General features: G+C 43.4%; 1 protein-coding gene across 2 annotated transcripts; it reads right to left on the reverse strand.

The window, feature by feature from the left end:
* Positions 1-11,567: 11,567 nt before the first annotated feature.
* On the reverse strand, positions 11,568-21,956 carry HSD17B2 (hydroxysteroid 17-beta dehydrogenase 2). 2 transcript variants are annotated; one of them, XM_067004447.1, is made up of 5 exons: positions 21,846-21,956; positions 16,842-17,054; positions 16,356-16,541; positions 13,998-14,135; positions 11,568-12,952 (listed from the first exon to the last, which is right to left on the reverse strand). In XM_067004447.1, the coding sequence occupies exons 1-5, from the start codon at positions 21,925-21,927 to the stop codon at positions 12,594-12,596; spliced, it is 978 nt and encodes a 325-aa protein (XP_066860548.1). In that variant the 5' UTR covers positions 21,928-21,956; the 3' UTR covers positions 11,568-12,593. The 2 variants fall into 2 exon arrangements, with proteins under 2 accessions (XP_066860548.1, XP_066860547.1); XM_067004446.1 differs by lacking the exon at positions 21,846-21,956 and adding an exon at positions 21,375-21,710.
* Between the last annotated feature and the right edge of the window lie 19 nt (positions 21,957-21,975).

A 21,975-nucleotide genomic window follows, 5' to 3' on the forward strand; every position in this document is an offset into this window, starting at 1 on the left:
TGACAAAAAAAAAATTAACTCATCTCCCAATTAGCTGAATAATTAAATTGCTTCAGCAGATCTCCAGATACATCCCATAAACAGACTTACTGGTAAAGTAAGGTGAAAAAATTATTTTCATTTCCCTCTGCATCGGTGCTGGAGCTGGTCTATACAAATCCCAGCAGCTACTTCCCGGGGCTGTCCAGGGAAGCAAAAGTTTTGGGGGCAGAGGCTGGGGCACGGCTCAGGCTGTGGCTGGCAGCAGAGCATCCTTCCTCCCTTGGCATCTTCAGGAGCTGTAAACATGTTTTAGTCACGCACAAGTCATTTGGCTCAATGAAAGGGAACCTCTGGAAGCCTATGCCAGCAGGCCACATCACACCGTCTAGTGATCTGTAGGAGGTGTAAGTATCTATGGGTTTGTAGAAAATTACAAAAAGGGACAGAATTCAAGTCAGCGACCTGTTCATGTTTGGTACAAATGCAGTACTGGATTGTCCCAGAGAGAAACTTGGCCGAATGCAGGATGGTCAGCAGCTCCTCACCTGCCCCAAGAGGCCTCCCTGTGGCACGGGAGCACAAACACGTTCGTGCTAGGTTGGCTCACTTTCTGGAAGCACCCCATCCTTCTCAGCAAAGGTCGTTTGCGTTTTACACAAACAGCTGTGCAGCTGGAGGTAAAAGAGAGTGCAGACACAGGATAAAGGTTAAGCAGCCTCGTTCTCCAGCTGCCTTCTGCTGGAGCTGCAGCCCATACGGCCAGAAGCTGGCAACAATATTCATTTGAAGATGACCTTACTGAATGGATGGGGGTGGTGAATGCGTGCCCCTGAGAAGGAGCCATCTCATTTCCCAGAGCTCACATCATGGCCTGCAGGATAACAGTCGACTTCTTACGCCTTTCCAGGTTGGGAAGTCCAACTCGCAGCCAGCAAAAACTGTAACAGCCCTGGTCAGAGAAAAACGAACTGAGAATAACTTTGTTTTCTTACCCATTCTTTGACTAGTGGCCTCCCTTTCAAGGGATCCAAGGAAAACAGAAAGAAAATGGTATATATGCTCCCACATGGAGATGTCTCACATGTCCCATTGAAACAATAAATGTGTTCTGAGGCAAAGCCTACATCTTATTTATTATTCACTTCTACATCCTTGCAGCTAGTTTTATATGTTCTTGTAATTTTCCAAGACGAAAGAGGTTAAAAAAAAAAAAAATTAAAATTCAATTATTTGTGCTATTTTACATGTCTACAACAGCACGAATTACTGTCTTTTTAAATTTTTTAACAGCTTGCAAAACAGCAGGAATTAACAGAGGGTTTTTTGACTGAAGCAGTCCATTCAAATTGACTGCATTACCCAGTTTTCTTCTGGCTTCATGCTTGAAAGTGCAGGCAAGCCTAAACAATAAAAATAAAAAATATTTTTTAAAAGATGTTATTACTAAGCTGGGGATGAGAACAGCATGGTGACAGAGGCATTAGCATGGGATTTTGGAGAAGCGCACACAGTTCCAGCTCTCGTGACAGGCGTATTATGTGAGCTCAGGTACGGCTCGTACAGCCAAACGTTAGATGCAGCCACATGCCTACAGATGCAGATCAGCGTCCCGTAGGGCTCATGGGCAGGAACTGGGCATTCACAGCTCGGAGACTCCGAATTGTAGGCTCGCAAGTCACCTTAACATATTTCCAATTGTTGGCATGTACAAACCTTTAATTTATGTAGATCTTACATTTAATTAGAAAACTATTTAGAGGAGCAGTCAGAAGGAACGCAGTGTGTTCTGATGGAAACGGTGGCCTCCACAACCATTTAATGTGTGGCATGGTCAGATCACCCCTTGATCTGCCTGGGATTAGTCCTACGGGACTGCCAAAGTCCCTATAAGAAAGTAAATCCCACTCCCAGCACCTTGCAGGGGAAACACTGGATCTGATGTTCACTTTTCTGAATCTTCTCAGCCAGGATAGGTCTAAGGAGAGAAAAGCTTTCCCATACCCTTCATTAGCAAACAGATGGCCAGCCATCCTTCACTGACCACCACATGGCCATCTTTACAGACATCCCTCACTTCTGGCCAACCACACTTTTGCCTTGCTGAAGCCAAGTGGCATTTCTGAGGAAAGAAGAGGACACCAGGCACTGCAAGGATGTGATCATGCTGTCATTTCCACCCTATCTGCCTTTTCAGCTATTTTTCCATGACAGATGGCAGACTGCGACACAACTATAGCATCTCCTGCCTAACTGCAGAACAATTTGCCCTTCTGGCTGCATAAACTCTGTCATTGTGCAAGTCTTCTGTGGCAGCTGCTGTGAAGTCATGGGATATTAAGGGACTGTCATTCATATTTCTCTGAATCTCTGCAGAACTGATAAAAAATTATGTTTCTGGATAAGATCAAGTCACTTGAAAGAACAAAAGGCAGTGATGGGTAACCAGGGAACCACAGAGACAATGCGATGTCCTTCTGAGAAACTCAGTGTCTTCCCAAAGTGCTTAACTGCCTTCAAAGAACAGGCTATATGTGAGAACATCTACAAGAAATGTATCTATTAATGACTGAACTCACAACAAAGTTCTGTGTAAGGGACAATTCTCACTGAGAAATGCAAAAGAGTCACCAGAGATGAGAGTTTCATGGTGGCAAGAAGGCATAGCTGAAGGGGTAATCCTGGTCTGACAAAGACCCCAGAGAAAATAAAGTTATGTTTCAGCTAATTAAAAGACATGGCTGGGCAGTCACCTAGATGAGCAGCCGATTAATCCAAATATCCTGTGAATTCCACCCTAGGTGTTTCTGGCAGTAAGCATTTACTCGGGGTGGGAATATCAGTTGGATCCACTCAGAGCGTTTAGGACTGCAGGTAGATTAAACAGTTGGCATTTCTTGCTTTCCTTAGCCCAGAAAGAAAACTTGCAGAGGTAATTTCTGTTGAAACCAATTAAAGCTTTAAGTTGGGACAGTGCGTACGGCACACCTGATTGCAAACCACCTCCACAGCTCATTCAAATCTGCTCCTGCTGCTTGTATCACCAGGTTTATGTTCATTGAGTGAACAAACACCAACTCTTTTAAAAAGAAAAAGAAACCCAGGCTTGTTTATTTCATGCTAGATCCTACAGAGCCATGCAGACTGCAAACTACTGCCAGTCTGTAACATCAGCAACTGGACACACGTCCAGTCCCAAAAATGCATATGAAGGGGACAATGTTGTTCATATAAAAACTGCAAATTAATCTTGCTACAAAATGCATGACACCGAAGCAGCCAAGACAGGGACCTTCCTTACTGTCAGGAACTGGCAGATTATGCAGCACCTTACGTAAACCAGTTAAAACAGTTTTGCAGTGCCAAGTCGAGCTTTGGTGCCCCCTGCCCACCTGGGCTGAGCTCTCCAAGCATGGGCCACTGTGGGAAGGGAACACAGAGGAGAAGTCCTGAAGCTAATGTACTTGCTGTGCTTGGTGTTCTCGGTGCCTCCATAGCTCCTGCAGCACATCGGGACGCATCCCCTCACTCCTCAACCCTGTTTTCACCTGTACCACTCACAGATGGAACCACCTCATCCCTCCCTCTCAGCAATTTACGTTGAGGTAACGACCCCACCAGTGTCCCCAGATGCAGCTCCATCATGGCAATCCCTGCTTTTCTCCCGGTGGTTACCTCCACCCAGCTCCAGTCTGATTTTCCTCTTCACCCACCGCTATCATGGCAAAAAAGCTCCATCACCTGCTCATGTCCCAGTTAAATCTTACAGCAGTGATATTCTTGGAGCTAAAGAGACTGTAAGCGCAACATCAGAGGAAATGTTTGTGTCAGGCAAAACTGTGATTTTTTTTCTGGATTCTGGAGATATTTTTTTTCAGTATTCTGCATCTTTCCTCGCAGCCCAAAGACTCTTTGCATGTGAGAGGATTCGTTGTTGAAATTCAGGTTAAATACACTGTAAATATTTAGCAAAGTGTAGTAAGTTGTCTAGTCAATATGCTGGCAAAGAGCTGCTGGCTGTGATTGCTGCCTGAACAGAGTTATCTAAGCGTCTGGAGCCAAGCAGGCAGGAGCAGGTTTTGCTGCTGGAAGCAGTGTTTTTACCAAAGGGTGTTTGCCAGCAAGGACCCCCCATTGTCCCTGAGCACCAGCACAGAGGTCCCAGCTACACCACCCCATGTAGTCGAAACAAAAGACTATTTGGTTGTGCCCCAACAACTTAATTTTCACTTTTGCCACTGGTTCCAAATCATCCCTGTCTATCAATAAACCAGATAAGGGACTAAGAGAAGGTTTGTCTGGTTTAGGCTGGAAGTGGGTAGAAAGCTGTGAGCAGGAAAAATTAGCAACCGTCTCTGCTGCCTAAAGGGACTTGGATTGTCAAAGTTGCCCTTTACACAAGCAGAGAACAAAGAGCTTGAAGGTATGAAGGGGTCACAGGAGAAACCAACAGGTATTGCAGCTTCCCAAAAGATACCAGGGATATTTGGCATGGAGAGACTTTTCAGTATTAAAAACTGAACTACCCCACCAGGAATTCGTTACATGCAGAAACTTTCATTAAGAACCAGAAACAACTCAGGTTACATCAGAGCTTCAAGAAGTTAAAGAAACCAAGCCTGAAAAGCTCTCATTTCTCTCTGGAGGCATTTGCTTTATCTCTAGGGGCTCTTGTAACAGCGGTGGGCGTTGGACGTGGCTCCTGGCTGGCCTGGTGCACATGTCCAGGAACTCCAGAGGTGTTTCTGCCAAGCTGCATGTGTGCCTGCGACATACCAAAAGAATCCATCTAACTGTCCATTCCTCATGAGAGATCCAAGAGTCCTCTCCCAGTAACTCCTCTCCTGGAGAGAAATGCCCTCTGGTCCCGCTTCTGCCCTTCCCAGCTGCCACGAGCCGTGCTGGAGCCCCACCAGTCACGCAGTGGCTGTCCATCCTTGCTAAGCAATAGCAGCACCACTTCCACTAGGTGCACCTCTGCACACCAAATAGATCTGGACTTTTCCAGATCTTCCTAGATTAAGACCATGCAGAGGCTCTGGGGAACCAGTTTCCCCAGCAGCATACGTGACCCCAGGAATAGGAGCCCGTCGGACCTCAGTGTACGAGCAACCACAGGCAAAGCCTGTTTCGTCAGCCTTGTTTTCTCTCCTTACCCAGATGTACCCAGAACAGGCTGTCCTCTTCAGCTAACCGGGCAGTATGGAGTAAGAAGAGAAAGCTGAAAGCAATCCTTATGCCTTCTTCCAGGGTATAGTAGGATGTTGTGCAAATGTTTACAAGGAAGATTAAGAGGCACCTGGCACTCCTAAACCAATTCCCCTGAAGTGGTTGCCCCAACCATTTTCTGTAGGTGCTGGGTATTTGCATTGCAGTCAGATACACTAAAGGCTGCAAGAGATGCCTCTCAGCTCAGCCAGCCAGGAAACATCCCCATGATCCTTTCCTCATGAGCAAAAGGAAAGTCATCAATAATCTCTGGTCATCAATACCCTAAAAGAAAGACGGTGGAATGCTGACACTGCATATTGCAAATAAAAGCATCAGGTAACTTACGGGAGAATGTCCACATTTCCTCCCTTCCTCACAGAGGAAATCTCCCTCATTTTGCAATCCTTTCAAGGAACTTCAAAATAAGCAAATAAAACCAAAACCAAAAAAACCCTCAGCATTGGTGAGGCCACAACCTCTCCCAGATCAGGAGTTGTCTTTGCATCCAGTGCATAAATCCAGCTTGCTAGAGTTGAGCTTTAAGCTCTACCTGGTACATGGCACATCCATCACATTGCCCTTGGTCGTGCTTAGGCACCCTTTGCTGCCTGATGCTTGGATTCAGCTGATGCAACTGGAGCTCGGCTGCTGTGTTGCTGTCCCTTGGACACAGCCATTCATTATGGAGCACATGGGTCTGTCACCACGTCCCATTTGCTTCTCCACACCATATGTTAAACCAGTAGGCTGAGCAGAATCATTTGTCTTCTTGTTTTCTGCATCTACCCGTTTTTATTATTATCATTAGCCTTTTTCTGTCCTTGAGAATACTTGAAAGATGCAGAAGGAGCAATGGCATCACCCAAAGGGATGTTTTCAAGTCACTGCTGGTAAATGGGTGTTGTTTTCTTTGGATCTGGGACTTGTTTTTTCCTCTTAAGAACTGTTCTCCACTCAGGCATCTAAGGCAACACAGTTCCAATCAAAGTGACAACTTTTGGAGTGAAAGGATATACACAGCACTATATTATTGCATGAATATATAATACTGAATAGACTCTGAAAAAGCCAACTCCCGATATTTCAACACAATTTTTCACAATAAAACATCTTGAAAATGAAAAGTTTTTAAGCCTCTTATTCCCTTGATTCATCTATGCCCAGCGTGCAACATGATTACATTGTTGTATATACATTAAAATACAATAATTATATCATATTTGCTCGGTTTCCCCTATTCATCTTTTTAATTTAAAGAGATGTTTAAGGATTTCATCCTTCAGGCAGTGAATTGAGTTTGTTTGCAAAATTTAAGGCATTAAGATGCTTTCTAAGATAGGCAGAAGCAATAACAACGATTTCTAACCATTCTTCTGAAAAGGTAGGGTTCTCCCACACACAAACGGAATAAATCACCCCTGGGCCACTATCAGTCAGATGTACATCTTCTTCTTCACCTTGTTTGCTTTGTTCTCTGCATCATACAGGCACCAGAGATTTCCACATATGCTGGTGGAACCGTGTCAGCACTTATTGCTGACTGTGCATGCCCACAGGAAACCTGGGAGAGACAATGCCTCCTACTCTCCCAGATTGCTGTAATGGAAATTACTATGGCCAAAGGGCAATGTATTTTTTTTTCTCCATTATAACAAGAATACAGTGTGATTTCTTTCCTGCAGACCGAAAGAGAGCAAATAAGCAGGCGCTGCCAGAGTTGTGTGGGCTTAGTGTGGGAGCACTGATGTGCGTTGTCCCACAGCCAACATCCCCTCCCTGCTCCCAGGCGTGCAGAAACAAAAGACCAGGTTCTCCCATTAGCACCCAAAGCCAACAAGACATTGGGTGCTTCACGTCAAGCTCGGAGCATCGCTGAGCTGCTACCCTCTCCTTGCTGTCACCCCCCAGTGACAGAACAGGTCACCCCAAAACAGGGTTTTGTGGGATGGCGTGCTACAAGACCAAGTAACACAAGAAAGGCTTTGAAGTAAGCCATTTTATGACTGTTCACAGTTTCTTAAATAACACTTTTTAAAGTCAAGTGTTGAAGGAGGTGGTGGAGAAGGTGTGGAAGAAGGTGGGTAGGTTACCATGACCCGGAGCATGACACATCAACAGAGCTGAACTTGGTTAAACCCATTTCCTGAGCCGTGCTTCCTTCCTTCCTGCTTTCACTCTGAATTTGTACTAATCGCTAACATTTTGTTTTCTTTAGATCTTTCCTTCTCACATCCCCTGATCTTTGCTTCATCTTTCACCTCTTATTTTTGAAGTTTGAAATGTGCTTTTAAGCCACGAGGACAAAGTCCCAAGCCCAGCTGGGCTGTTGGGGTGCGAGGAAACAAGGAAACATAGGTGGAACGTGAAACTCAAACAGAAAACAGACAAATTAAGAGGCAACTTCTGAGAAGCTCTGTAGGAAGAGCTGTATACTTTTCTCACCCATGGTAGCTGGCAAGATCAAAATGCTCCTCTCACAGGATTAGTTTCCAGCTCATTCAGTGCTCTTTCCAAAGGTAAAGGCAACAAGATTAACAGGTATTTAGACTTGGATTTTTTAACCTACATACTCCAGGCATTAAACCTATAGAGACTGCCTACATTACTGTAATTACAGGATGTTAAATCCAGATTCAGTAGTTTAGGTTACAGTGACCTATCAGCATGCTTAAAACCAACTTATCCTATTAAACATATTTAATATATGTCTTCTGTCATGGAATGCCAGTGATGTTTGATTTATGATATGGGCATGCTTTAAAAACAACTACATTTCTTACTACGGTAAAATCCCACTGTCCCAAGGTTGCCACAATACATGTATACATGAATAGAAACGGCCCTAATCCTCAGGTTGGATGACAAATTCAAAGGCTAGTGAAATACTGCCTACGAAGGTGTCTGCATACCAGGGAGCACTACGCTAGCTGACAAGTTTCTGCAGGAATGATTACACCTCAGGCATCTCAGGATTCAATGCGCTGGGTGTTTCCTGGCAGTGGCATTACTTTTCATTTATTTATCCTAATATTTTAAGCAATGGAAAAGGAGAAGGAAAAAAAAAAAAAAGAAAAATAAAGTAAAGAAAAAGAACTCCTCCTGTTAATTTCCATGCCACTTTGCAAGAGCCAAGATCTTTTGTTTGAACATTTTTCTTTGAAGCCTGCATGAATTTTATTTCAAAGGAAGTCTTTCTGGGCATTCCTAGAAATACAATGACTCCATACTGCTTAGTTGTTGCACACAGAACATCTGTGTGAACTTCTATAGTTTAAGCAATGTCATTACCAGCTCCTGTAATAGCAAATTATTTAGCACAGAGAAGCTCTGTTTATCCCTGCAAGACAGCTTGGGGACTCACACCAAGAATTAAGACATCTGCCTCAAAACACCTAAAATGCAAGCTTCACTTGGGTGCTCAAAGAAAACAGAGATCTGTCCTCTGTCTCTGCTTGCAAGGGCTGATGGGCAGAGCAGTACCAGAATGGTCGCTCTCATAAGTCAGTCCTGATTTTTTTAATTTTTTTTAAAGTATTGGCAGTGAACCATAAACACATGTTGCATCATTTAGGGAATCCAGCTGGCTTCTAAAACCCAGCCATAAAAAAGGCTAAATAGGCTATATTTTTCCCAGAAAGGATCCCGGATCCAGTCTTTTTTAGGAGATACTGCCAAACTCATATTTTTATCCCAAACATGCTCTAAATATGGCTGGTGTTCCCAAGGACTCACCTACACAGATGGGTGCTGATAGCCAGGTGTAAACTCTGAATCAAGTGAAGGAAACGTGACCCATTCTAGTTGTATCTGCAATTCTGTGCCCAGACTAGCTGATTTACAGCAAAAATATTTTTTGTGTGTATGTTTTGATATTATATAGATCTCAGAGTTACCTGGGAGCACACTCTTGACACAAAGAATATGTACAAAAGTCATTTTGACTTTTCTTACACACCTGGTAGCAAAAACATCCTCATAAATGCCAGGGCACTCACTCATAGGAACATGGAAGTTTTCCCCTCTCCTCTCAGGATATCAGGGAGTCAAACTTGCAAAATCTGGAGAGTTCTCTAACGTTCACATGTCTTCTGGCATAAAGTCATTCTAGCAGTCACAAAGTCCAATTTTAAATCATTTGGTTTAAAAGAAACTAAGCTTTTGATCATGCTCATTAAATCAGAAAGAGCGACTGTTGCCTTTCTCCCCTCCTTGCCTGTGTTTGGCCTCTACTAATGAAAAATTGGCTTTATTACAGATAGATAGATAGATGCTATACTATATCAATGGCTTTGGCCTGAACAACAAAGTGTGCATAAATATTACCAAGGTACCCAGCATAAAATATGCAGACGCGTAGCAGCAGCAAGGTCTGCTCACCCTTATTCTGCAGGGCTTAAAAGTAGATTCAGGATTCACTCCTGTCCCTGTGTGACCCTTAGTGACCCAGAGCTTCCTGCTCTGGGCAATAAAACACCAGTTTTCTCCAACCCCAACCACCTTTTGGAACCCCCATTTGAACACCATAACCCCTTGATACTTTCACAGCTGCTTTCCTTACCTCCAGCCACGTGAACAGTCTTGCACATTAGAGGTTCTGAAGACTCAGAGATGGTCCTTCAGCAGGTGGCCACCACATCTTGTCCATCATGGCTTTCTCCCAGAACATAATCACAAAAATGCCTGGTATTTCACTGCTCTTCCCCAGCTTGCAATGCAAAGCTAGAAGCACACGTCAGATACATCTGTCATCAGGAGGCCCATAAAGAAGGCAAAGGGAATCAGAAAAAAAGAAGTTATAAAAACAAATGACTTTATAACCCACCTTTTGGTTCACCAAAGATACACATCTTAAAATCAATTGCTCACATTAAGCAAGAACAGATGTGAGCCAGAGTAATAAACACAGACTAAGAAAGTGGGAGCCAGGGATTTGCTTGCTAAGAAGTGTCAGACAGCATTCACTTCTCGGTCACAAGCTGCATTCCAGAGGCTGGAGCTGAGGGATGAGTATAAAATCTGCTCTTTAATCATGATTTCTGAAGCACATAACCCCTTTTAAACTGTGCACGTACGTGTCTTTAGTATATACACACTTGATTAGTAAGAGACATTTTAGAGTATTATTTATTAGCCCCTCTGTAGTGCTACGGCCAAATTCTTCAGTTTTCAGATGCTTTTCATTAGACTTGTCTTTGAAGATAGTTCCAAGTTATGGTGATTAATATTTTTTTAATACATCATCTTCTACTGCTAGAACTAGACATCCCCTCCTCCCACCCCAAATCTGTTTTGTGTTAGATCAGTCTTCTTAGGAAGTGAAGGTGAAACACCTAGGCACTGATCCTTGCTAGCAGGAGTTAGCATCAGCAGTAATATTGATAGAAGCATGTTGGCCACAAACTCCCATAATTTATTCTCCTGTTCTCCCAGCCATCAGAATTCTTCAGTTTGGAAGATTTGCAATGTAATTTATTAGCAAAAGAAACCCATCTCTAATACTATAACCCATTAAATGATGCATGATTCAATAATGTGTTACAACAGAATTGTCTTTAAAACACGAAGATCCCTATAGGAATGAAAAAAAGAACGATCTTTGATACTGTAATTATTTGAGATTTGCTGAAATATCTTCATGGTTAGGCGAAGAGGTGTAAAATGGCTATTTAGAATGTAAGTTTCCTGGGAAACAAAAGTTAACATAATTTTTAAAAATAAACAAATCTTCCATATAAATGCCTAGTTTAACATGTCTGCAACATGCAAGATAATACTCCTATTAAGGAAGCGAAAGGGAGAAAACTTCACATTTTATAATCACTGCCAAATAACATAGCAGTGATTAAAGATTGTTGCGAAGATTGCCACATAAAACAGCAAACTGGCTGCTAAGAGGAATTCTGGTTGTATAATGCTTGTTAGCGCCTAAGGGCAAAATTCCAGCCCACCTAAGTTACAGCTAAGCTGGATATGAAGTGAAAAACAACCACCTCCATCCACAATCAAGACAAGCTGTGAGGCAGTAGTTCCCTCACCTGAAGGCAGCCATACCACAGAAGTTGCCTCCCTGCATGCTGTGAGCAGCCCTGGAGGGCTCTCCACACCCAACACCCCCCTACCTCCACACCCATCTTTCCTTCCAGCTCACAACAAGCCCTCTTCGAACCCTTTGGGATTGCTTTCCATCCTAAAAAGTGGTACTGACTGCTGTGCTGTCACCTCTTCCCCAGAGAAGATGCCCTGTGCTGCCATCCTCCTCACTGCTCTCCTGCAAGAAGAGGATCAGCCCCAGAAGGGAGGGGAGCAGCCTCGCTGGCTGTAGTGCTCGTCCCCAAAAGGGCAAATTGTCAAAATCAGAACAACAGAAGTCAGAACAATCCAGCTTCTAAATATTTTTTTATTATGCAACTTTGCTGACAAATAAAAAGTTTTGTGAAGTAAATAAAGGAAGAAATGGGCAGGAAAATTGAAATAGTCTCAGACTTTCTGGGTGAAAAACATTTCTAGCCTCGTTTTCCTTAAAGGATGTCAAAATCTAATAGAGACTGCCTCAGCTGCAAAAACAACAACAATATACAGGACAGGAGGATTTCCAAAGTGGAATTCTCCATAAACCCAAAACTGAATACAGAATTGTACAAAAACAGCAGTGAAATCAGAGTTCACTGGGGATTACAAATGAAGTACAAGCACATACAGACAAAACACAGAATGACCAAGACAATGATATCAGATTAGCAGCCAATAAACTTACTGTCATTTTTTATAATACTGTAGGAAGGAAATGGTTGGCTGCTTGGTGAAGATCAGTCTTTGTTCATTTTTCCTCAACAAATTTATGTTGATTGGTACAGCAAAGAAGATACAATCAGACAATTATACTTCACAAGAGTTGGGGTTAAAAAAAGGATCAGTTGTTTCTCAGGTCCAACAGGAACAGAACCAGGAAAAAAAAGGAGCATTAGGCTGAAGCTACATTAAGAAGTATTCACATTAAACATTTATAAAAGAAGATGCATATTCCTATCAAATGTTTAAGAAGGTTGTGGATTCAAAGATCTGCTTAGAAAAACACACAGGTTAGACATCTGTCCATGTGTCGGTAGTGCCTTTTGAAGCAGACAGGATCTATACAACCTCACACTGATCTCACACTGAAGGCAGGATACCAGGACATCAGGGAAACATTGCAGCTCCTCCACATAGGCCATGCCTGGGAATAATTTCCCATTTCTGTTTATTTACCACTTTTCCTGAACGCTATTCTTAACACAAAATATTTCCCTCCACTCACAGGGCAGCACAAATTCAATTTACCAAAGACAGTACAATAAATAATAGTGTCTTAAAATAGAGTTCTCCCCCATTTATCTCATCAAGCGCGATAAATGCTGATGGATACCTTAGAGATCCTTGTTTTCAGCCTCCAGTGTTCTCAGTGCCCTTGGGACAGACTCAACGCTCATCAACTTACTAATGAAAAAGTCATATAACCAGAGAGGGAAGTAGCAGAAAATGCAGAGGAGCGCGTAAGCCCCTCTGCCAGGGGTGTACAAGCTGTGGGGCCGCCTGGCCAGCAAGGCGTGCAGGATGGAGCTCAGCACCGGGGAGAGGTCGGCGTCGCAGTACGCAGGTATCTGCGGGAGGTAGCTCTTCAGCCCCAGCAGGTAGTCCTCGCCATAGTCCTGCCTCACGTCCGCTGGGAGGTGCTCCACCAGCTCCTTTTCTTGCTTGACCCACAGCTCGGATGTGCCTTGTATACCTGCGGCAGCAACGGCATGGGATAGCAAGTGAGTTTGAGGTTAAGTGAAATTAATCCATGAGTAGTAGCTGATAAGCTGGTCCCACCACCAAGCCCCGACTCAGTTGTTCTAAACTGGAGGAACGAAGAACATACAAAGCTCCTGGTTAGTTACAACTGCTCTTACCAAGAAAAGAAAAATAATGAAGCACAGACTAGACAAAGAGCATGGGGTTCTGTCACCAACTCTACTGAAAAAGGCCTCGGTATCTTTTTTTCCCCTCCCTTTCCATTTTGTCCTCACTCATTTTATGGGTATTTCTAATCAGTATTTGTTAACAGATGTCATTGACAGAAGAAAGAAGTGGGCAAACTAAGACAAGGTTAACTTGGATTGATCAAATGCCCCTCTCATAAGGGACATTGATATTTCAACAAGCAGTTTCATGAAGGATGAGGCTTGTACTGGGCCTGTTAAGAAGAAAATCAAAATTTCCCCCCCATTTTCATCATGGCCCTGCAGGAACTATGCAGGGAGGCACTCAAGGGAGAGAGGTTTTATGGAAAAGGTATCTATTTTGCTTTTCGCTGACATAGGAATTGTCTCTGAATTAACCAGGACTTTAAGTAAGCAGCGCTGGGACTTTGTTGTCCTCAGGTTGCTGCCAGACACATCCACAGAACGGGGACCTGTGTGACACCCACCTTGCTACTGGGTGGGCACAGGCAGTGGGTGTTGGAGGAGATGAGTAACATGGACAGGCTCTACAGAAAAGGTTCAGAGCAATGGGGGCAGGAAGAGGAGGATTTGGAAGAGTAAGCAGCAGGAGGGGAGCAAGGGAAGGAGCAGAGAGGAAATCTCAGGAATTATGTAGAGTAACGTCAAGAGCAAGTAAGTGACCTGGAGGGGAGCAACATTCAATTAGAAAAAAAAAACAGATCTTAATTTCCATAGTCAACATGAGGAATGGAAAAGAGTTTGAGAATCATTCAGGGCTCCGTTTGAGGATCCTGGAATTCAGGAAAAGAGATAAAGCATAAACAATCCAAAATGTCAAACACCAACCTGTTCTGAAGCCTGATGGATGAATGGCAGCAACTTTGATTCCCCATTTGGAAAGCTCCTGCCTCATTACTCCAGAAAACATGGACAGAGCTGCCTTTGATGCACCGTACGCAGCATACCTCGGTAGCGGAATGCCTCCTGCAGGAGCAATATAAACATGATAAAGCTCAATGTCTGCTCTTTTCAAGCCTTTATTTTGGTGATTTAGATAGAAGATTATAACGCAACCAGAATTATGTGGCTCTCACTGAGGTTAGAGACAAGTCAGTGAGGGAATCATTTCTTCCTAGAGGTTAAAAAAAGTGTGAGTTGTAAATTAGCACTTGCTTATAGCAGTTATGATCAGTAACACCTTGTAAGATACTTTCTATGGCAGAAAATATGTAGTGTATTGCATCCAAGGGTAAAAACTGCTGCAACTTACCAAGTTCCCATTTCAAAATAACACTTTCATCTTAATGTACATGAAACTTGAAAGAAAACATTTCAATATAGGGGAATTTTCTGGTAAGCCACTGGTGCCATTTGTTGGGTTTTGTACTGCAGCAACGCATTCACCACAGGAGCTTCACACACAGAATCTTCCCTTTGAAGATGTCAGGCCAACCATATGTTAATTTTTCTTCTGTATGCATCTGAAAAGTTTGAGTTTCAATTGGTTTGAGCCAATTGAATCACATATGCTTTCCCTCTGAGGTCAGACTAACCTCCTGTCCCGTTAAATTAGTTCTACACAGGCAGGAATAGGTTCAGCACAACAAGACCAACTTTTCTGCTAATGTTTTACCAAAGGACCCTCAGACCCCACATTAAGAGGAAGCTATTTACTCAATTCAGAACATCTGTGTGAACTTCTATAGTTTAAGCAATGTCATTACCAGCTCCTGTAATAGCAAATTATTTAGCACAGAGAAGCCCTGTTTATCCCTGCAAGACAGCTTGGGGACTCACACCAAGAATTAAGACATCTGCCTCAAAACACCTAAAATGCGAGCTTCGCTTGGGTGCTCAAAGAAAACAGAGATCTGTCCTCTCTCTGCTTGCAACGGCTGATGGGCAGAGCAGTACCAGAATGGTCCCTCTCATAAGTCAGTCCTGAGTTTTTTAATTTTTTTTAAAGTATTGGCAGTGAACCATAAACACAGGTGTACAGGTACAAAAACCTTCTTGGGACTTAAAGACTGAAGACGGCAGTGTCAAAACTAGGCTGAGACTACATCCTCAACGTAAGCCATGAGCACAAAGTAACACCTGTACAAGTCACCTCGGCAATACAGCAGGATTCGAGTGGACACCACCTGCACAGAAAAGAGGGTCCAAACAGACAGGGAAGAGAGATCTGGGAAGCAGATGATATAGTAATTCCTTAAGAGGTCTTTCAAAAAAAAAAAAAACCTTCCAGCATCACAACATCCTGCTTCTAGTAGGTCTCATTTTCAAAGGAGCATTTTTGCTCCTCGGCTGTTGGCTAACAGATACTGTCATTACTTTTTTCCTATGTCTCAGTCTCTCAGCTGTCCTCCTAGAATAGAAGGCTATGTCATGAAGGCATACATATTTAGTAAATACAGGATCCAATTTATAGGGTAAAACTGAAAAGCATATTAAACACTTAATATTTTCATTAATAAAATCAATTCTTAGCAAAATGATAATCCTAAAAACATTAGGATAAAGTATTTTTTAAAAAGATTACCAAAATATTTTTAAAGAAATATAAATAGACATTCTTTGCTGCCCAAATGAAACTTCTAATACTTGTTGTTAACAGTTACAAATGGTCTCTGCTTACAAATGGCAAATATCATGAACTTACAGAAAACACATTTACACTCCAATTTTAACTCAATGTATGGGGGGGCGGGGGAAGGAATAGTTGAATTGAGCCTTTAGCTGTAACCAACCCAAATGGAAGAATACCTGGTTTTACATAAATCAGATTGTGTTCAGACATCTCCACAGTATGGTTCAGTGATGTGCAAACTGAGGTGTTTGCAAATTTCTGCTGGAATGTGTTCTACAAACAACTGTGTTGGTTTGTGGTTTGTTTTTTTTTTTTAACCACCTATGTGTTTGGAAAAATCAGAGCTATCCCTCACTGCACGTAGAATACAAGATCTGAATTTTATGTTCTTTACAGAGCAGCGTATTTTTAACCATATTAAACTCTTCTTTTTTTAAGGACTGATTTCTGGAAACAGCCTCCCAAAGCAAAACCTACACTTATTAGCTAGATCCTAACTCCACAGGCATATGTACAAACAAGACTGACCACACCTTCCCTAGCATTTACGCCAAGAAAGTTGATTGCTTTTACTGTTGCACCAGAAACTTACCTGGTGCTTTAGCTCAGCTCACCTGCCATGCTGGACATGTTAACCAGCCTCCCCTGGGACTTCCGAAGTAAAGGTAAGAAGGTCTTGGACACCTCCACGGCCCCGAAGAAGTTCACCTCCATGCACTGCCTGTACACACTCATGGGGAGCAGCTCACCATCAGCAGGGAAGCCCAGGATGCCCGCATTGTTCACAACTCCCCAGAGCCCTGGGAAGAGGAGAAAGCACGTGGCTGTTATGACAGCAGGATACCAGCTCCATTAAGGTTAAAGTGATGAGCTGGATGGTGCCTCCAGATCAAAGCAGAGATGATCTGTAGCTATAGATACACAGTATCCCCTCCCTGAGCAGTCATCACTGTTTTTCCTGTGTCTACAAAAGCAGGAGCCATCAAAGCAAATTCCCTGGCTGCCCACAGACATACACAGGACAGAATGGGGCCAACAGGTAAGAGATGTCTTGTAAATAGGTACATTAGTACCCCCATATATCAGCGTAAAAGCTGTACCTGTATTTTGCACCTTCTCCGAGACTTGTAGATAGGCTTCCTTGACTTGGGTGGGATTGGTTACATCCAGCTGCAGGAGAGAAAGCCTCTGAGAACAGGTCTGCCTCAGGTCCTCAGCTCCAGGGCCGTCCTTATTCAAAACCCCAGCAAACACAACAAAACCTAAGTTATCCAGGTACTTAGCCAGCGCGTGTCCAATCCCAGTGTCGCTTCCTGAAAGAATCAAAAAGACACGTGAAAAGTCAGTCTGCCCCAAACCATCATCGCCATTAAAACAGAGGGACAGAGAGGCACTCATTGGAAACACACATGTAACCAAAAAGAGGATGAAAGGAAGTCACTGAAATATATAAGAGTAGGAAGGAGGGTTGTGATTCATAGGTGTGAGGAGCTGGTCCTTTGCCTGTTTAGCAAAAGCTAGCAGACCTTCTCTGCTCAGAGCTGGGGGCATCAGCTCATGCTCCCACTGAGAGATCTTAAGACTTACTCCATGCATACAAAAGAAATAAAACCGCAGACTGGTTTAATACAAATATTCAGGCTGAAACCTGAAAATAAAAGTATCTAGGAAAAAAATAAAAGGAAAAAAATAGATCTTAACATAAGATTTCAGCTGGACAAAGCAATTATATGGCATTGGAATTGACAGAAATTCACTTGCATCAGACTTATTCCCAACCTTTATCTTGCAAATTTTTATATTTACCTATAAAACAATGAACTGCCAAACACATGAAGCACCACTAAAGCAAGTGCACAGCAACAATCATGATCACCCAACTTCTCCCACCAGGGAAAAATAATAAATATTTGACAAGTAAGTCTGTTGATTCACAGGTTTTCATGTCACCTTTGATGAGATATTTTGCTGCCACTATCTTAAGAAACTTCTAAGGGTTTCCTGATGTATTTCTTAACTATATTTTCCATTCTACCCATCTACAGAGAAGATTCTTACCAATGGAGGAAGCAACTCATCCATCTTCCTACCAAGACTCCCAGTGAAGTGACGTAAGACTCTGAAGACGGGAAGGGAATTTATAGGGACACTGCTGCAACAGTTTTGCAGGAGACAAGGTCCGGAGGGAAATGAAGAGGTTAAGGAATGGATGTGATTTTCACATCATGAAGAGGAGATGTAACAGCGTGTCCCACAGTACCACACTGTGCCCTCGTCTGCTGCAAAAGAGCTCCTGTGTGCTGACATGCAATATCTGTGGAATTATGCCAGGGTTTGGCTACCTCCTGTAATAGCCATTTCTTACATATATGCTCAACTTCCAAACTCATCTGCAGCATGGGTGGAAACCTGACTGTGGGACAAAGGGATGGGACTTTTGTCAGCTTTTTTTTTTTTAAGCCATTTCTTCATTTGTGGAAGGGCCACAAGACTCCCTATGTAACCTCACCAGAAAGGTAAAGGGTTAATTTATGATTCCAGCACACGTAGAGGGATATTATAATCATTATTGGCAGGCCAGCTCCTACACCCAAAATCCTTAGTCAGCAGAATTTGATTGCCAAAGAGACTCATCTTAATTCATGCTAGATCTTCACTTCTGGGTTTTGTCTTCTATCTAGGACTTCAGTCCCGATAGATGAAAAAATTAATTCCAGGTGACTTGAGAGAAATATGTACTAAATGCCTCAATCAATAAGTGCAAGATGTTGAAACAAATTACTCATGCTCTGTTTAATCCCTTCTTAAAAAAAATTGCTCTGGGGCATTTTTGAAATCTACAGTTTGTTGAAGATGCACCAGACTGCAGTATACATCATGCCTCACTTCTTACAGCCCTGGCCTGGAAGAGAAGAGACGAACAATCCTACATTCTTGGAATTCCCTAGAAAACATGAGGAGGCCTGCAGAGATCCTAAAGACATGATGGATTTCTGGGCATGGGGGTGGAGTGTCTTCCCCTTTTAGTGAGAAGCGAATTTCTGGATCAAATCCTTCCCCTTTTGTGCTTCCCAGTAAGTATTCAGACATGAAACTATATATTCCATAAGGAAAAGCCCTACAACACAGCTTTAACTGAGAAAGTGGCAGAGTGCTTAAGAACCAGGGACAGGTGTAGCAGCCCTGAGGAGAGAAAATCAATGTTTATTTGTGCCTGCTGCTGGGTTCATCCCCAGCTTTTATCAAAATCAAACCTGATTTGAGTTCCAGACCTGTTATTGATGTCCAGAGAAACTACCTTTCAACTCAAAGTTCAAACAGCATCAGCTCCTTTCAGCTTTAGTTAGGTCCCCCGTACAGGAGGATTAGATTTCCTCCCCACATATCAAATGACCATTTGCGAACCATTTGAAGATTTATTGAAGAAAGGCAAATCAGTACGGACTGCAACTGAGTCATCGCTGAGAAACCATTGGCAACTCAGCACCGAGCATCAGAGACAACAAGTCACACACCAGTGAAACTCCTTGGAAACTCCAAGGTAACTGGAGGAGTTTGCCCACTGAACACAGAATAACTGAAGCAAGAATTTTATAGTCCCTGCTACTTTGCATCTGCATGATGTTTTTGTTTTTAGAGATGCTGGCTGTCAAGACCATCAAGCCACAGAAAGCATAACGCACCTGCACGCTCAAGACCGCATTTGAGGACAACGAAGCACTCGCTCCCACCAAGAAGATCAATGAAACGTTTCATCAACAACTTTCAGACTGCTCACACACCCAGAGTTACTCATGCGAAAAAGCTTTTTGACAATTGGGCAGTTTTCCCTAGTTGTGGTGCTCCGTTGAATTAAAAATAAATAACGTGTAGCAGCAGCTGTACAAGGGCCATCCAGAGAGGACCAGAAAAAAGTTTGACAAAGCCCAGACAGATGAGCACAGAGGTTGCTCCATCCCCTGGCCATAGGCAGCCGTCTCATGAGTGATAGATATGTGGCAGCTGCTCCAAGCACAGCAGCATTCCTCAACCATGCAGGGCTGAAACGGGGGGGCAGAGGGGAGGAAAAAAATCACCATTTCCCATGAAATAGCTGCCTCAAGACTTGTCTAAATTGGAGACAAATGACAAAAAAAATTGATGGAAAGGCACCCTGCACCTGTGTGCACGCTGCCACACACACCTTGCTGTCAGTAAGAGGATGAGGACTGCAGACAGAGCAATTTAACAGAGAAATGTGTTGAGTAAAACCTTCATTTCAATTGATGGAGTGTTTGATTGACTGCATACCAGCCTGGAATCAAAGAAAGATTGAGATGAGCCTCTTCAGTTGTGTCAGCTGCCAGAGGTGTCCAAACTTGCATTTCTTCAGGACAGTTGCAGCACAGGTACAAAGAAAACATTCACTTGCTGCAATGTAACTTAGTGTTCTTCACTCCCTGGTATTGCCCTAACTCCAGTTCTCTGGAATAAATAAGCTCCAAAAGAAGAGCTTATTTGGGTTTTTGTGTTCTCCCAAAGAACCACTGAAGAGCAGGCTTGCACTCAGGCATCCTCCTGCCTTTTTTAAGCGTGAGCCCGGTGCCTGCCCAGTGGAGAGGCACAGAGGCTCTCCCTTCCCACGCGTGATGCCCATCTTCGTCCCAGCCACCTGCACAGAAAAACCCCGCTGACTGCGAGGGGAGAGCTTGCTGCTCATCCTCTCCTCCCTTAAGTTTTGTGTTTAATCCCCATAGCAATGCCTGCTGGGGAGATTTAAATCATTTCCATAAAGCAAAATGAGATACTGCAATAAATAGCTATATAATCCAAAGCAACTTAACTCAGCTTCTCAGAGGGGAAAATGGAAAATAAAACAACAAAAAAAAAAGAACAAGTTAGTGCAAGAACGAGTAGGTAGGCGCTCCAATTCAAAGGTTTGATTAACACAGCAACATTTAAAGTTTCAGAAGAAGCAGGAGGAAAGCCATAAAACTACAAAAATGCCATCCCTGCAAACCAAAAGTGGGTTTTGAGTAGATCAGGGTGTTAATGCAGAGAGTGAATTCATTAGCTCTGAACTTTCATTTCCAGTGAGAAAAATTACTCACTCCCAAACGATTTCATACCTCATTTCAAAGAGATGGCACCAACCTGGTGTCTTGAAATATAGGCATGATATACACAGCGTGTACTATGTAAATGCGCACATCAAAAGATAACTGCACGCCAGTACCTATTGCAGTAAATTCAAGTAAACAAAAGTAATGTATGAGTGTAGTATGCTGAGGGCTTCCAGAAATTAATGTCTCTCCTAAAAAATTAGACCATCATAAGTATTCTTGTGCTTTTTTTTTTTCAACCAGTTATTTTCACAAGCATATCTAAAAAGCTACTTGTAAAGATTAAATGAGACACTTAAAAAAAATGGCATCTATTAAGATGCTTTTCTACTTAATTTCAGAGCACTTCTTCACCAGGGAAAGGAAAAAAAAAAAGTTTTTTTAAGACGTTTCTGGAAAAGCAAATAAATCAACAGAAGAAAAAAGCAAACCCCTGGGAGCACACGTTTCATAGATTCCTGACCCGAGAACGCAAAGTTTTCCAACGCACCTCTGAGAAAAGCCCGGTCTTCGCTTCCCGCAGCGCCTTACCTGTGACGAGCACGGCTTTGTCACCCACGGGCAGTGGCGCCGTGCCACCCAGGTATGCGGAGGAGACGAGGCACGCGCCGCAGAACGCCAGCAGCCCCCCGCAAGCCCCCAGCGCAGCCCCGCACAGCAGCCCCAGCGAGGCAGGCAGCAGGCTCCAGACCAGCACGCTGCCTTTCTCCACCAGGCTCCTCTTGACCATGCGGAGCACGGTGGCCCCAAAAATCACAGCGACACCCATGCAGAGCCATCCCAAAGGGCTGGCAGCGAGAGCATGCATCGCCTGGGCAAGAAGCAGGCACGAGCAGCCCACCTCACCTCCACAGGGCAAAGCAGGTGCTGCTCGCTGCAGCCCGGTAATATAGGAGCAGGGCCAGGGGGTGGGGCTAGAGAGGGGACTCGGTTTAAAGGTTTGACATAATCTCACTTACCCTTGGCATCTGCAAGGAGCAGGAGCCTTCTGCTTTTCCTTACCTTTTATTCCTTCTGCCTGACAGCTCCACCTTCCGAATAACGTGCCAGCTGGGTAATGATTGACAGCAGCGGGAATGGACATGATGTAGGAATGAAGCACTGGCTTTAGGAAAAAATGCAACCGCTGTAT

This window comes from Anser cygnoides, chromosome 12, assembly GCF_040182565.1.
Source record: "Anser cygnoides isolate HZ-2024a breed goose chromosome 12, Taihu_goose_T2T_genome, whole genome shotgun sequence".
Taxonomy (NCBI): domain Eukaryota; kingdom Metazoa; phylum Chordata; class Aves; order Anseriformes; family Anatidae; genus Anser; species Anser cygnoides.

Excerpts from the sequence above, each read along its gene's own strand:
- HSD17B2 (XM_067004446.1), bottom strand. The coding sequence starts at position 21,651 with ATGCATGCTCTCGCTGCCAGCCCTTTGGGATGGCTCTGCATGGGTGTC. Across the intron at positions 17,055-21,374 it reads CAAAGCCGTGCTCGTCACAG|GAAGCGACACTGGGATTGGA; the intron begins GTAAGGCGCTGC and ends TGATTCTTTCAG. Across the intron at positions 14,136-16,355 it reads TAACATGTCCAGCATGGCAG|GAGGCATTCCGCTACCGAGG; the intron begins GTGAGCTGAGCT and ends TTGCTCCTGCAG.